At 56.8% G+C, this 15,340-nt stretch overlaps 1 protein-coding gene across 1 annotated transcript; it reads left to right on the top strand.

Moving 5' to 3' along the window:
* Positions 1 to 800: 800 nt before the first annotated feature.
* Positions 801 to 14,170, top strand: SERPINA12 (serpin family A member 12). Its single transcript, XM_059685895.1, has 5 exons — positions 801 to 969; positions 7,039 to 7,689; positions 9,363 to 9,633; positions 12,051 to 12,198; positions 13,710 to 14,170. Exons 1-5 carry the CDS (start codon positions 936 to 938, stop codon positions 13,899 to 13,901), a joined length of 1,296 nt encoding a protein of 431 aa, XP_059541878.1. The 5' UTR covers positions 801 to 935; the 3' UTR covers positions 13,902 to 14,170.
* The last annotated feature ends 1,170 nt before the right edge of the window (positions 14,171 to 15,340 follow it).

Consider the following 15,340-nt stretch of genomic DNA (forward strand, 5'->3'; position numbering starts at 1 on the left):
GTGGGTCTGTGAGCGCAGGCGGGTGCGGTGAGCCTCTCCTTTCTCTCCTGCGGCTTTCCCGCGTCCATCAGAGACTGCGGGGCTGAGAGGAGGGCGGGGGCTCATGGCGTCCATCCCAGGATCGGGGTGTTGGGAAGGTTCTCAGCCCCATCTCAGAGGGCAAGAGCTCCATTTTACTTCCAATCTTTTAAAAATGGATTCTAAAGCAATACCTGTTCCTTCAAGACAACTCGGACAACAGAAAGATGGGGGGGGGAGGGGGCGGCAACCATAGCCCCACTACTCCCTCCAGAACAACAAATACACAATCAGAAACCAACTGGAAATTTTTGAACTTCGATGTGTATTTTTTGTTGTTAATCCTCACCAGGGGCTATTTCTCCATTGATTTTTAGAAACAGCATAAGAGAGAGGGAAAGACAGAGAGAAACATCGATGTGAGAGAAACACATCAGCTCGTTGCCTCCCACACTCGCCCTGACCAGGGCCTGGGCTGGGGAGAAGCCTGCAACCGAGGTATGTGCCCTTGGCCGGAATCGAACCTGGGGCCCTTTTGTCTGCAGTCTGATGCTCTATCCACTGAGTCACACCAGCCAGGGCTGATGTGAATTTTTGATTCCTGTTACTCCTCACGAGACTTTGTACTTAATTGTCTACTCATCTCTTTTGTGTTCTCTTCCCCAGAAGATCCCCAGGTGAACTAAGGTAATTATTGGGAAATGACAGTCATTGCAAAAAAAAAAAAAAGGATGGACTTCATTAGGGAAGCCACCACCCAGCGGGTGCGGTCTGAATGCCACTCTGCCTGGGAGTGAGGAGCCCGGCGGTGAGGGCCACTGCTCCCAGCTCCATCCCTGCCCACCCGGCAGGCACGGCCTCCGTCTGCTGCTCCAGAGGCCATGGGCCTGTAGGGAGGAGAGCCAGGACGCGGACCCATGGGCTGGCTCTGGGACGTCTCCGGGACGCGCGGTGAGTCTGCCTTCCCTCTGAAGAGGTCGCGGGCTTCTCCTCCGTGTCAGGGGGGGCTCGGATCGCAGGAGGCCCAGACCGACCGGTGGGCTCCTGCAGAGCGTTCCGGGAGCCCCACATCTGGGAGGCAAGCCCTCTCGTCTTCACGGCGCCTGGCTTCCCGGTGCCGCCCTCCAGCGCTTCTCCAGGGGACAGTCCCCGGTGGCTGTGGGGAGCGGCCTGCTGGGGAGACAAGGGGCCTCCTATCAGGTCTGCCTGCCCCACGGCTGTGGCCACGCCAGCCTTGTCTGGGGGCTGCCCGCGTCGCTGGCCTCCCTGGGGGGAGGCTGGTTACCCCCCCCTGGGCAGGGAGGCTCGCTCCTTGCACTTGTGCAGAATCGCCGGGTGCCTCGGCTCCCACTCCATCTCCCAACATGCTGGGTGTGGGCGCAGATCGCGCCTTGGTCCTCCCTGGGACTCAGTGTCCCCTTCAGAGCACAAGTGGCCCTGAAGTTGATGCTCACCGGCCCTTGCACACCCACGTGCTCCCTCGCCCTAGGACAGTGATGGCGAACCTTTTGAGCTCGGCGTGTCAGCGTTTTGAAAAACCCTAACTTAACTCTGGTGCCGTGTCACATATAGAAATTTTTTGATATTTGCAACCAGAGTAAAACAAAGATTTATATTTTTGATATTTATTTTATATATTTAAATGCCATTTAAGAAAAATCAACCAAAAAAATGAGTTCGCGTGTCACCTCTGACACACGTGTCATAGGTTCTGCCCTAGGATAAGTCGTGAGGGCGGGAGGCACGGCCAGGCAGAGAGCTGACCTCGAGGGAGGGTTTGGAGAGGCCCGTGGGCTGGGGGGACGCTGCCTCAGGAGAGCACCGTGGTCGGTCGGCAGCATCGGCACAGACCAGTCCTCCGGCCTGGCTCACGGCCCGGCGCCTGGCACCAAACAGCAAGGGCTCAGAATGGTCCTTAAAGAATGAAGCAGGGGTCTCCGGGCCAGATTCCAGGAGGCGATGTGTCTGTGTTGGTTCGCAGGAGGGAGGGCCACGTGTACCAGTGGTCAGGAGGTGGAGTTCCCGGTCTCCTCTCACCTCCGACAGAGTTAGGAAGGTAGGGCTGACCTTCACTCACTCTACAAAACAAGAACCGCCCGGCCGGCGTGGCCCAGTGGTTGAGCGTCGACCTATAAAGCAGGTTGACTTTTGATTCCCAGTCAGGGCACAGGCCCGGGTTGTGGGCTCGATCCCCGGTCGTGGGTATGCGGGAGGCCGCCGATCAATGATGCTCTCTCATCATTGATGTTTCTATGTCTCTCTCCTTTCCTCTCTGAAATCAGTAAAAGTATTTTAAAAATCAGTAATAACCACTAACGTGTCTAGCGTGATCTCCGCTTAAAACAACGTCGATGCCTTAGAATAGCGGCCCACAGACACGCCCGAGGTCTCCAGCCCAGGGCGTCCTGCTGGTCTCCGCGGCCAGTGCCCGTCGCTGGGGAGGGCCGGGCGTCACGCGGGTAAAGGCAGTTAGGTCACCCACGTGCTGACGCTCCGGGAACTCCAGGAAGGACGGGGAGGGCTGGTCTCCGAGAGCCGGGGCCTTTCGGGGCAGGAAACGGCCGGCAGTGAGCGGCACTCCAGCTGGCACAGGATGGGACCGCGTCCGCAGCATCCTGAACTCAGACTCATTGGCTCGTGAGGACGGACACACGTCACCTTTCCTGCCCGTCAGCCTCACGGCGGGGCTGTCCCAGAGGGGCGGCGGGCTGCGCGGTCCCTGCTCGCTGAGGATGAGGCTCTGAGCCGCTCGGTCCGAGCACCTGTGTCCCGTGCGCTCCGTGTGTGGAGTGGGTTCTCTCAGGCTTCTGGCGATGACGAGTGTGAAAGGGCTTTTAAAAATATATATACATTATTGTTGCTACTATTACAGATGTATCCCATTTCCCTCCCCTCCCCCTCCTCCCCGCTCCTCCCCACCCCTCCAGGTCACCACCCGACGGCCGTGTCCGTGGCTGTGCATGTAAGTCTATGAGTTCTCCTTAAAGGTGCTATCACATCTCACTGTCCCCACCCCTTCGGGGCTTTGATTGGCGGATCCCAGTTGCTAAGCTCACCAGGAGCTGCCCCGAGAGCCCTCCAGTGGGCAAGCCCTCCTGCGCAGACAGACGGGGCTCCCGGTTTGCGGCGCCGGCTTGGAGCTGTCCGCAGGCGGAGTGCCTCCTGAGCCCGTGTTCTCCTCTTTCCAGACGGAAGGAAGTCATTCCCGCGGGGCCGGGGAGGAGCGTGGGTGGGAGAGTCAGAACTGCAGTCCTGCCCACGGGCTCGGTTTCTGTTTACTTACTTTATCTGGAGACGGCCGGCCCCCTCACCCTCCCGCCCACCCACGCCCTCCAAAATGAAAACCAGGAGAGAGTTGCTCAACTTGGGCGTCTATCCACCTCTTGGGAAATAACCAGCCGCTCTGCTATTTTAATTGATGGAATAAACACAACGAGCCTCGGGCATCTGGGGCAGGTACCCACCCACCGGACACGTTTGGGTCAGTGCAGGGCCTGTGACGACGGACGGGAAGGCCAGGCTGGGGGCACTCGGGGGCCTGGGCAGGAGGCCGGGCTCAGATCCAATGCTTAGAGGTGGGGCAGCTGAGACCTGGCAGGTGCAGACCGTGTCCCAGGGCCGGGAGCTGTGGAGCAGCAGCAAGGGGGGGAGGCCGAAGTCGTCCTCCCTGCCCCCCCCCCGCCCCCAACTAGGAGATGACGGTTTGAAGCTCTGGAGGGCAAGGAGGCTGCCTGCCACCCTCCAGACCCTAAGCTCCTACGTCCATAATCAGTTCCTGTTCCTGAAACTCAGGGTGCGGGGGGGGGGGAGGGGTCCGCCTGGGCATCGCTGTAAACCGTGGGGTGTCTGCGCCAGAAAGAGCTCCTGGATGGAGCTCCGAGCAGTTTCCTCCCGGCTCCGGGCCGGGCTGGGCCGGGCCTGGCAGGGGCTGCGCGGCTTCGCCTCACCGGGCTGGTGAGCCCCCGCGAGGGTGCCCTCGGAGCTCCTCAGGGATGTCTGATCCCCTCCACCCCGGGCTCTGGGAGTGGTGCCCACGGAGGGCCATCCACCTGGCGAACGTGAAGCTCCTGTTACCAACCCAGCCGACTCCTCCCCAGCCCCACCCACGCACCTGAGACCGAAGCCACCCATCTTCTATGTCTGCTCCTTTCTGAAACACGCCTGGGGCTACTAACCTTCTCTTCTCTAATCCATTCCCAGGCCATCTCTGAGCCTTTGTTCATCACCAGCTATTTTTGATTTTTACTGTAAAACATGTGTCGTCGGGAGAGGAGGGTGCTTAGACATCACCAGGCTGGGGGGGGTGTGGGGGAGAGATCTCCCCAGTGTCACACAGCAATCGGCGTACGGTCAGGGCCGGGCCTCCTGACTTCTAGGTGCATATACCAAGTGGCTCAATGGGGTGAGCATCGTCCAGTGCACTGAAAGGTCGCTGGTTTGATTCCCGGTCAGGGCACATGCCCTGGTTGTGGGTTTGATGCCTGGTCGGGGTGCGTGTGGGAGGCAATTGACTGATTTTCTCACATCGATGTTTCTCTCTCTCTTCCCCTTTCTCTCTAAAAATCAATAAAGACTTGTATTTGTCAGGATGCTTTTGGCTTCAGTAACTGACCACGTAACTCACGCCAGCGTCACTGGAAGCCGGAGGCAGGGGCTCAGGGTGGCCAGGTCCAGGGTCTCTGCGGAGCCCTGACGTGCACCCTCTTCACATTCTGGCTCTGTCCCAGGGTCACTCTGTCCTCGGGCACACGGCTATGGAAGCCCCTGGCGTCTACACCTTCCTTCCCAGGACACCAGAGGCTGGAACAGGGCAGCGTCCCAACATCTCAGCAAAGAGCCTGAGATTCATGCCCCTGGTCACTCACATCACCCGCCCCCCTGGTCTGGTCAGGGTGGAACCCAGGGGGCTGACTGCATCCGGGCCAGCTCCTGACCAGTCACTGGAGGGGAGTGTGGTCACCCAGCCAGAGCCCCTTCGGTGCTGGGGACGGTCCTCTGTCCCTGGGCTGCCTGAGGGAGGGGGTGTGGGCACGGCGAGTGTATGCGCTAGCATGCTCTTACTCCGCCATGAGCCTCTTACAGACCCATTTTGCTCTGATGATGGCTTCATCCACAGTACCCGGCGTAGAGGGTTTGGGGCACAACCCACTTGGGGAAATGGTGCTCCCCCATTCAGTCAATAGAAAGAGGCCCCTCCACTTAGCTTTGGGGGACCTGCCGGTGATGGGCCCACTCCCCTCCCGTGGTCGACAAACTGCAGCTCACGAGCCACATGTGGCTCTTTGGCCCCTTGAGTGTGGCTCTTCCTAAGCCTTAGGAGTACCCTAATTAAGTTAATAACAATGTACCTGCCTATATAGTTTAAGTTTAAAAAATTTGGCTCTCAAAAGAAATTTCAATCGTTGTACTGTTGATATTTGGCTCAGTTGACTAATGAGTTTGCCGACCACTGCCCTAGGCTGTGGTGTTGAGGTGGGCCGCTGCCCGCTCACTGTTGCCCTCCCCACTCCAGAAAAGTGCCCTTGTCTGATAGCAAGTGACACCCTAGCCCTTGCACCCCGGGGCAGACACAGCCACTGACGGACGGATCGCCTCTGAAAAGCCAGAACCCTGCCTCATGGGCGCAAGGCCGCCACGTGCTTTGGCTCCAGGGCCTGCCCCGTGGATCAGGTCAAGGCTGGATGTTCCCTGTAGCAGCCACTTCCTCCTGGCTCCGTCCCTTTCCTGACCTGCTTCCCTCACTTCCCACTCCTCCTAAGAGCACGCGCTCAATAAGTAACGCACGCTTGACTCCTCATCTGTTCTGCTTCTCAGGAGCTCACGACAACACAGCACATATGGCCTTCGCTCTTCCCCACCAGCTCAGATCCAGGAAGATGTAAATTTCAGGAAAAAAAAAAAACAGAGAGAACAGAGGACCAAGCAAAGACATCTGCCTTTAGCTGCTGTACAAGTTGGTGTAAAGATCATTGATAGCAGCATGGCCAACTAGAGAAATCAGCAAGCTCTGGGGACGACCGTGCTTTCGGCAGCTCTATGCAGCATGAGAGCTCAAGGTGAAGGGAGAATAAACCATGAAAAGCACGTCCCCCCAAAGCTCACAGCCCTGTGGGGAGATGTCCACGCTGAGAGGTGGTGAAAGGAGCAGCAGTCCTGCAGCCACCAGGACTTGTCCTCTTCATCACGCTGCCCCTTCTCTTCCCGGGAACAATGCAGGGAAGAAGCTCTGATAGAGACCTGGGTTCTGGAGTGCACAGTCCCCACTTACAGGGGATCCCAGACCAAGGGCTGGACTTCGACAAATTAGTCAATACTCTTCTGGTTGTAAGGGAAAAAATCCAACTCATAGCAGCCAACCCTCAAAAGGAAATTTACTGGCTCATAACTTGGAAAATTAGAGGTTGCTGGTCTTTAGGTAAAGCTTGATTCGGGGACTCCAGAGATGTCACCAAGTGTTTCTCCCCATTTCTCTCGCGCTCTCTCTTCTCTCCTTCTACACACGGAAGCCAGGGCCACATTAGGCTCCAGGGCTGCGTCGTTAAGCCAGACCCTCAGAGTTAAGGCGCCGGTACATTCCCAGGGGAAGACACTGACTGATCTGATCTGGGAAACACTCACACGTCTTTACCAATCAGTGTGGCAGGGGGTGAAGTACGATGGTGGCCTCACCTGGGTCACGTGGCCACACTGGCGTTTCCTTCTCGTCACCCAGTGGAGTAGAGGGGGCAGTTCCTCAAAGGAACTGAGATTCTGTCACCCTACGCTGGGGAAGATGGGGACACAAACAAGAGCTGTCTCCTCTGGTCAGGCCTCGCAGTCATGAAGGAGGACAATCCTTTCTTGTCCCGGGGCGACGGTCTGGGTGAAATGCTCTAATGGACGCCAACGCACTGATAAACCGCTGCGCACAGCACGCAGGAGGCACTGCACTGCTTCTCTCATGTCCTCTCGTGGGTAAGACAGGGGCAGTGGGGCTCTTTTGTTCTTTTTCCCACTAACCGCAGGTCTGCTCCTCCACAGGACAGTCTCCGAGGAAGATGAACTTCACACTGGGCCTGGGCCTGCTGCTGGCTGGCCTCCTCGCTGTAGAAGGTCTTCGGAAGCCCGGCTTTTCCCCAAAGAATCCTGGCGCCGTGAGCCGGGACCAAGAGCCGCAGGGCAGGAGGGCAGCCCAGGAGCTCGCCGGGCGGAACGTGGGCTTTGGCTTCGAGCTGTACAAGAGGATGGCCGCCTCTGGCCCCAGCAAGAACATCTTCTTCTCCCCCATGAGCATCTCCACCGCCTTCGCCATGCTGTGTCTGGGTGCCCAGAACGCCACGCTGGCCGAGATCAAGGAGGGCCTCAACTTCAGGAATATGCCGGAGGAAGACCTTCATGAGGGTTTCCATTACCTTATCCAGAGGCTGAACCAGAAGGCCGAGGGCCTCCGGCTGAGCCTCGAGAACACCTTGTTCCTGGACCGGAAGCTGCGGCCAGAGAAGAGGTTTATGGAAGACGCTAAGAACCTGTACAATGCAAATAGCATCCCCACCAACTTCCAGGACGTCCAAAAAGCTCAGAAGCAGATCAATGACTATGTCAGTCAGCAAACCCAGGGGAAAATCAATAACCTGGTCAAGGATATAGATCCTGGCACTGTGATGCTTCTTGTCAACTGTCTTTACTTTCGAGGTAAGGCTAGGGACAGCTTGGCATGGAAAAGAGAACATGACCCGTAGACTTGGATTGAAAACCAGGCTTGGCCACCTGCTTGCTCTGTGACCTTGAATTCATAAGTGATTAATCTCTCAAAGGCTCACTTTTCCTAGCTGCAAAATGAGTACCTTGCTACATAACTCATAGGGCAGTCATGGGCATTTGAAGCAAAAATGTATGCACAATGAACTCTGTGAAGTCTAAATACTCTCATTGTGCACTTTTCATCATTACTGATTATCCTAACACAACACTGGTTACAGGGGTTGCAGTGACATTCTTCTCCTCATTTCTTAGAAAAGGAAAGTGAAATTTAGAGAGACATTAATTGACTCACTCAGTTACAAAGCCAGTCAATGGAGGTGAACTCAAACCCACTTCTCTTAGCCCAGGAGACGTGCACTTTCCATCATTCTAAGTAGATGCCCGGGATGGTGATCGTGTTGCTGGTGATGGTGATGATGACCACTTTGGTGGTTGCTTTGATCTCCTATCAAACCCTGTTGATTCTCAAGTCTCAGGGTAAGAGTGAAAAGGAAGGTAGAAGAATATTCCCAAATCCAAGCATCATCCCGCCCACCATACACATCTACACGTTCACACAAAGGTTGGCCAACATAGTTAAGAATCAGAGGCCAACAGCCCTCAGGCCACACAAGATTACTGCTGGGTTGTCAGCAGCATGGCTCTAAATATGGAAGTTCAATTCTCCCAAAATCCACAGGGAGATGAGTGGCAAGAGCGGGGAAGTGGGGAGGGAGTGAAAATGGCAGACTGAAATCTCAGTCTTCCCAAAGCAGAGGAAGAAAGGGGAATCTGGAAATTCCTTTAGTCCCTGCATCCCCTAGATTACAAGAACCATGGTGATGATGATGGCGCAGATGATGACTAGCATTCACTCAACACTTACTATACATAGTCACTACGCTGTGCAACCTTTTCCCAGGCTCTCAGCAGCCCTAGGAGGTCTCCATCAATATTCCCTTTCCATATAAGGACACTGAAGCCCAGGGAGGGTAAGACACCTGCCCAAGGTTATCCATGTAGAACAGTAGAGTGAGAATTTGAACGGTGGGTCTTTGAAGGTAGTGCAAAGGCCCAGGTCTGGGTTTATGCCCAACAGCATCAAAGAATCCTCAGGATAGAAAAGGAGGGTCCAAACACCCAGCTCTGGGAGTTCACTCTCTTCAGCAGGCTCCCAAGGGCAGACTGTTCCATCACTGTGCTCAGTCCCGTGTGAGAGCAGCAACCCCAGGGCTGGCTTAGAATAAAGCTGGGCATTGTCACTCACTTCAGACCCCGATCACCCCACTCAGTATAATCTAGTCCCCTTTGCTGGGACACAGTCCATAGCCTTTCTCACCCTCAGGAGTACCTGGGCTTAGGGCTGCCAGAAGCTCTCCTCTTGGCTCAGCAGCCCCAGGCCTGGCTTCTATAGGAACCAGTAGTCAACTCCCAGCCCACCTCACCGGAAGTCTTGAGGGCATGACATGAGAACAGGGACTCCTGAGGATATGTCCTGATATCCCAGAGCCTCCAAACCCGTTCCCTGAACTTCAGCATGAGGGCAGAGACCAGTGCTTAGCGGGGTCCAGTCCCTTCTTCTCCTTCAGGACACTCACACTGCTTTGTCCTCCTTCCATCTGAAGCCAGGTGGCTACACGAGTTTGACCCAAAATCAACTAAAGAGGAAGACTTCTTTTTGGATGAAAACAGGCCCGTGCAGGTGCCCATGATGTTCCACGGGGGCATGTATGCAATGGGCTATGACGAGCAGCTCGGCTGCACCGTCCTGGAGATGCCCTACTTCCACAACATCTCGGCCACCTTCATTCTCCCCGACAAGGGCAACATGCGGCGGGTGGAGGAGGCCCTGACGCTGGACACTTTTGACAGATGGAAGAAGTTAATCATGCGGAGGTAAAGGGGGTCTGGTGTGTGTAGCTTCTTCCGTCCTCCTCCTCCTCCTCTCCCTCCTTCTTGTTTTTCCGCCTACTCTCTCTACTTCTCTCCCAGGTGACTGGGCTCTTACCCTGTCCCTGTTTCCAGGGTCACACGTCCGTCTGCTCACCCAGGACCTCCCTGGATGCCTGAGACATCTCAGTCCCAACGTGTCCAGAAGGAACATCCCCATCTCCCCTTAGGGAACCTCCTCCAGCTTCCGTCTCCTCAGTGGTGACTCCATCCTCATAGTTGCTCACGTTTAAAACCCTGGGGTCCTCCTTGACCCCTGTCCTCCCCTGGCCCCTCAGTCTGCCAGGGACCCCGTCAGCCCCATTTAAAATATATCTGGAGCCTGATCCTTCCCGCTTCTATGACCCGAACATCTTCCAAATGGTCTCCCAGCATCACCTCTGGGCCCTGCCCTTCACCATCAACAGGATATTCCTAACAGAGCTGATGAAATGATCCTTTTAACCCTCAGCAAGACCACGTTACATCTCTGTTCAGAACCCTCTGGCCAATCTTCATTTCACCCAGAAAAAAAACAAAACCATCTTGCCTCCTTTGCCTCCATGCAGTGCCCAAATCTGCCCTTTACACCAGCGTTCCTGGCTCCTGTGAGTTCATCTGAGTTTTTCCCTATCACATCCTGCCTTCTTATACGCAGGCTGCCTGTCTGCATCTCTGCCACGTTGGCTTGTCTTTAAATGTTATTGTTTAAAGTATTACAGAGAGTAGTGCATATGTCTCCTTTCTCCTCTGCTCATTGTATTGCCTGTCTTCCTGTGAGAGCACAAGCTTGGCGCCATGGGTTTTGCCCGTTCCTCTCAGAGATGTACCTCAGCAATGGGAACAGCAGCTGGTACACACAGGCACTGAATAGATACTTGAATGGCTGGATGGTGGGAAGGTACGTTTGGGAGTCACTGAGCCTGTCTCTGGCATTCAAAGTGATGACAACGCATGAGATCCCCAGGGAAGGAGACGAGAGAAGAGACCAAGGGCTGGGACTTGAGCAATGTGACAGGTGACAAGGTGAAGGCACCCAAGGGCGAGAGGGGTGGCTGCTGAAGGGAGGAGAGAGCTGGAGGATTGGGCTCGGGTTGGAGTGCTTTGGGATGGAAAGATGGCCTGGCCGGTGTGGCTCAGTGGTTGAGCATCGACCTATGAACCAGGAAGTCAGGGTTTGATTCCCGGTCAGGGCACATGCCTGGGTTACGGACTCAGTCCCCAGTGTGGGGCCTGCAGGACAGCCGATCAATGGTTCTCTCTCATCATTGATGTTCCTATCCCTCCCTTTCTCTCTCTGAATCAATAAAAACATATTTCTTAAAATATAGCTGTCTAGTCTGGCCCCTGAGAGCTCGCTGTTGGGCCCAGCAAGAGGAGGTCGGCAGCAACTCTGGGAAGAGCTGCTTTGGTAGCATGTGGAGGACATGCCTGATTAGAGTGGGCTGGGGTGACGACGGGAGGACGTGGAGGAAGTGGTAGGTACAACTTCTGCTGTGAATGAAAGAAAAGATGTGGAAGCCGGAGAGGTGACTCAGAGCCACAGGAGATGTTTTCTTTTCAATATGTTTTTCTTGATTTGAGAGAGAGAAGAAAGGAGAGAGAGAGAGAGAGAGAGAGAGAGAGAGAGAGAGAGAGAGAGAGAGAGAGAGAGAGAAACACTGATGCAAGAGAGAAACATCAACCGGCTGCCTCCTGCCGCACCCCTTCCTGGGGACTGAGCCTGCAACCTGGGCATGTGCCCCAACTGGGAATCAAACCAGCAACCCCTCAGTGCATGCGATGATGCTCAACTAACTGAGCCACACCAGCCGGGCCCCAGCAGGGAAGTCCTGTTTTTTAGGACGGGGGTTATTACAGCAGGGGCTCTGCTCCTGAGGATGGTCAAGCCGACACCATTTATGAGGGTGCGGAGAGGAAGGAGACCAGGGCGGGCCTGGGTTCTTGGCGAGGCAAGCAGGAATGGGGCTCAGGGCCCGAGGACAGGAACCCAAGGCCCACCCTCGGAGGCTGTGCAGCTGCTGGCTCCTGGGCTGGGGGGAGCACGCGCTGGCCACCGACTGCCGAGCGCCCCCGCGCACGCGCACGAGCGCGCTCACTGCCCTGGGTGCCATGGGCACCATCATGGTTGCATGGTGGCTGAGAGAGTGAGCGCATGAGCTCCGAGTGGCTGTGACCGGGGCGCCTGCTGGGAGCTCAGGCCTCGCTGCCGCTGGTGTCAGGCCTGCCGGTCGGGGCAGCTCGGGGCTGGGGCATGTGAAGGGTTGAGAAACCCCCTCATTCTGTGGGTCAGGAAACAGCCTGAGCTTCCACGTCTGGGAGGAATGTCTCGTTCACCACCTACCCTGGGGCCTGCCCTCACGTTGTCACCTCACGCTCCCCAGGGTTGTGGACGTGTCCTTGCCCAGGTTCTCCATCACTGGCACCTACGACCTAAAGAAGACCCTCTCCTACTTGGGCATCACCAAAATCTTCCAGGAACATGGCGATCTCATCAGGATAGTCCCTAATCGAAGCCTGAAAGTGGGTGAGGTAAGCCTGCCTGGCCTGGGCATCGCCCCCTGGGGCACAGGCCCCCATCCTTCACCGAGCCCCCATCCCAGCCGCCGAACAAGCCGAACGCCACCCACGGTCAGGCCGGGTTCGACTCCAGCCCTGCCCCTCCAGCCAAGTGCTCCCGGGGGATCGGGCCCCTCCCCAGCCTCATGCTTTCAGGCTGTGAAATGAGCACCCACTCCCGGTGCTGTTCTGGAAGTCGATTCAGTGCAACAAACACTTGCTCAAGGCCCGGAACACTGATGAGGCCTTAGAACGGGTCTGGGTCTGAGCCGGACCCTCACTCAAAGGCGTCACCGGCCTGTTGGGAGTAGGTCGTGCACATGGTCTGCATGATTAAGAGATGAGCAAGCAAAGGGCCTGTGGCCTCCAGCAGGCTGCGCACCTGCCTGTCGGGGGCAAGCAGAGAGGCACACAGGGTAGGGTCCCCAGATTTAGCAGATGAAACACAGGGCACCCAGGTAAGTTTAAATTCCAGATAAGTGACGATTTTTTTTAGTGTATGTCCCAGATAGTACATGGGATATACTTACACAAAAACTCCATCATTTATCTAAAAGTAAAACGTAACTGGATGGCCTGTATTTTATCTAGCAATCCTCCTATTAGGTTAAAAGGGAGCTGAGGGGGGAAAGATTTCAACACCCAGAAGTCGGGGGTCGGGCGGGGGTGGGGGGCTTCCAGGAGGGGAGCGCATGGCCCAAGGCTGGTCAGGTGGGGACTGTCTGGTGCTGAGTGTGAAGGTCAGGTCCATCGGGGAGGCATGGACCAGTTTGCAAAACGAAAAAGAGCTAATAGAGTCTTCTTACCTTAAACTTCCCTGCGCAGACATCTTAGAAAGGGTCGCACCAGCCACCCCTCCTGCAGGCCTCATGGAGCCCAGCGCCCTGTCCTTCCGCAGCGGGGGAGCCCACAGCCGAGCCTGTGTGGGCACAGCTCCTGGCCCGCTGGGAGCGGTTCGGCTTCTGTGAAATGGAATGAAATGTGTCAGCGTTTCACAGAAGCCCATCCCTTTCCCAGTGTCGATCGCCTGGTCGCAGGTGCTGACGGTCCTGGGATGGATGTGGGGTCCCAGACATCTGGCTCCCTCATAACCACCCACCACCCACCCACCGGGTGGCGGAGGAGAGTGAGGGGCCAGAGGCCTCGGGCAGGACACCACCTCCCGTCCATGGAGCTGAGGCTCAAAGACACTGTCTGCATCACAGCACTGGCTTCCCTGTAATCCCCAGGAGGAAAGCACCCCCTGTACCCCCACCCCAGCCCCACAGGGATGCTCCCCCTGCCTGGTGCCCTCACGCTGCACCTCCTTGCTGAGTACCCTTCAGTGTGACAGGTGACAGCAGGAGTTCGGGAGGCAGCACCAGCGGTGACTGCTGAGCTGAGCAACTCCGGTTGCGGCCTCTCCCCCTGAGCCTCCGCTGTCCTTGGCTCACCTGGGTCTCCGAGTCGCATGGCCACACTGACCTCGCTTCCGGTCCCCACAGGCGGTGCACAAGGCCAAGCTGAAGATTGATGAGAAGGGCGCGGAGGGGGCCGCGGGCTCCGGCATGCAGACGCTGCCCATGGAGAGGCCGCTAACCTTCAAGCTGAACAGGGCCTTCCTGCTGATGATTGCGGAGAACCTCACGCCTACCATGCTCTTCATGGGCAAGATCACTAACCCCACCGGCACGTAAGGAGGGGGGCAGTCTGCGCAGAGCCCGTGGCCGCGGGCTGACAACGCTCCCTCCCCCCGGGCTGCGACCACAGGGACACCGGCACCCGCTCCCACCTCCTCATGAGCTCCCAGCACGCCCACGCAGGCGGCACTGCTGGCGCCCAGGCTTCCGTCCTGCCCTCCCTGCCTTCACACCTGGGATTAGACCCCCCTGCCTTCCCCCCCCCCTTTCTCCCTCCAGGCTGGCAGTAATCCCTACCCCCCTCTCTCCCCCTGCCACCCCCCGGCGGCAGAGGAGTGCTGTGATTTAATAAATACCTAAAGTACTGGTTGTCTTTCAAATAGAAATTGAGTCTAAGCTCTAGCGGTTTATTCATCTTCCTTTTAAACTAACTTTATTCAAAAGGCGACTACTGCATATCTTAAATATTTTCCTGCTGAATTCCTACTTCACAGCCATACTTTCATTCTGAGAAAGAAAAAAAGGGGGGGGGGAGTTGGGTGGGGCAGAGGGAGACTCTACCAAGTAGAGGGAACCACATGTGCAAAGGCCCTGGGGTGGGAAGGTGGCATGGACAGTGACCTGAAATGAGATTCATGTTGCCAGAGCAACAGGCTGAGGCAGGAGGGGGTGGGAGCCGGGGAGGTGCTCGGGCCTGTGGGCCACGGGAGACTGCAGGCCTCACTGGAGACCCAGGACAGCTGCTGCCGGTGTTAGCTGGAGGGTGACCGAGGCAAACTCATCTGCTGTAAGGGTCCCTCGGACTGAGGCTGGGCTCCCTGTGTCCCCAGTGCCCAGTGCATGTCGTGGTGAGGGCTCAGTGGTGAGGCAAGACTGAGCTGCAAACCCCATGTCCCAGCCCGCCAGCCCCTCCAGACCTCGGCTCTGCTCTGGGAGGGAAGCTAGGCCTGCTCTTCACCTGAGTCCGCAAGGCGCACCCTCTGTGTAGCCGCCTCCCGCTTCTGCTCAGGCCGCCCTCCACCCCACCGGATGCTCTGCTCGCTCCCTCTCTCCCACACCACCCGTTCCCCTCAGGTGTTACTCACCCCTCTCCTTCCGTGAAGCCTGTGGACTGACTGGCCAGCAGGAATGAGTGGATCCTGACTTCTCGTCCCCGGCTCACTGAATGCCTCTCCCAGCCGAGCCTGTGGAGGTGCGTTCTCCAACCCGTGCCCCGCCGGACCTTCCAGTTAGTGACCATCCCATTCGGCAGATGAGGAAAGTGAGGCTCAGGAAGCAGCGAAGCAGCACAGAGCTGGGACACACGTCCATTCATCCAGCAAATATTTGCTGAGTGTCACCCTGTGCCGTGAACAGCATGTACAGAGCTCCTGTTCTTGTGGACGCTGTGGGCAGACGGTAGGCCACAGGGCCCATAAACGGATCGGAACATTAAATGGAGCAGGTCAGGGAGACCAGAGGCGCTGGCGGGGCTGCGGTGGGCAGGTCGGCCTTCC

This window comes from Myotis daubentonii, chromosome 1 (genome assembly GCF_963259705.1).
Source record: "Myotis daubentonii chromosome 1, mMyoDau2.1, whole genome shotgun sequence".
NCBI classification, from domain to species: Eukaryota; Metazoa; Chordata; class Mammalia; order Chiroptera; family Vespertilionidae; genus Myotis; species Myotis daubentonii.

What these genes read in the sequence shown, in the direction of transcription:
- SERPINA12 (XM_059685895.1), top strand. Translation starts at nt 936, where the DNA reads ATGGGCTGGCTCTGGGACGTCTCCGGGACGCGCG. An exon ending in GGACGTCTCCGGGACGCGCG is followed by an intron (nt 970 to 7,038) that starts GTGAGTCTGCCT and finishes GCTCCTCCACAG; the next exon opens with GACAGTCTCCGAGGAAGATG. An exon ending in AAGAAGTTAATCATGCGGAG is followed by an intron (nt 9,634 to 12,050) that starts GTAAAGGGGGTC and finishes CACGCTCCCCAG; the next exon opens with GGTTGTGGACGTGTCCTTGC.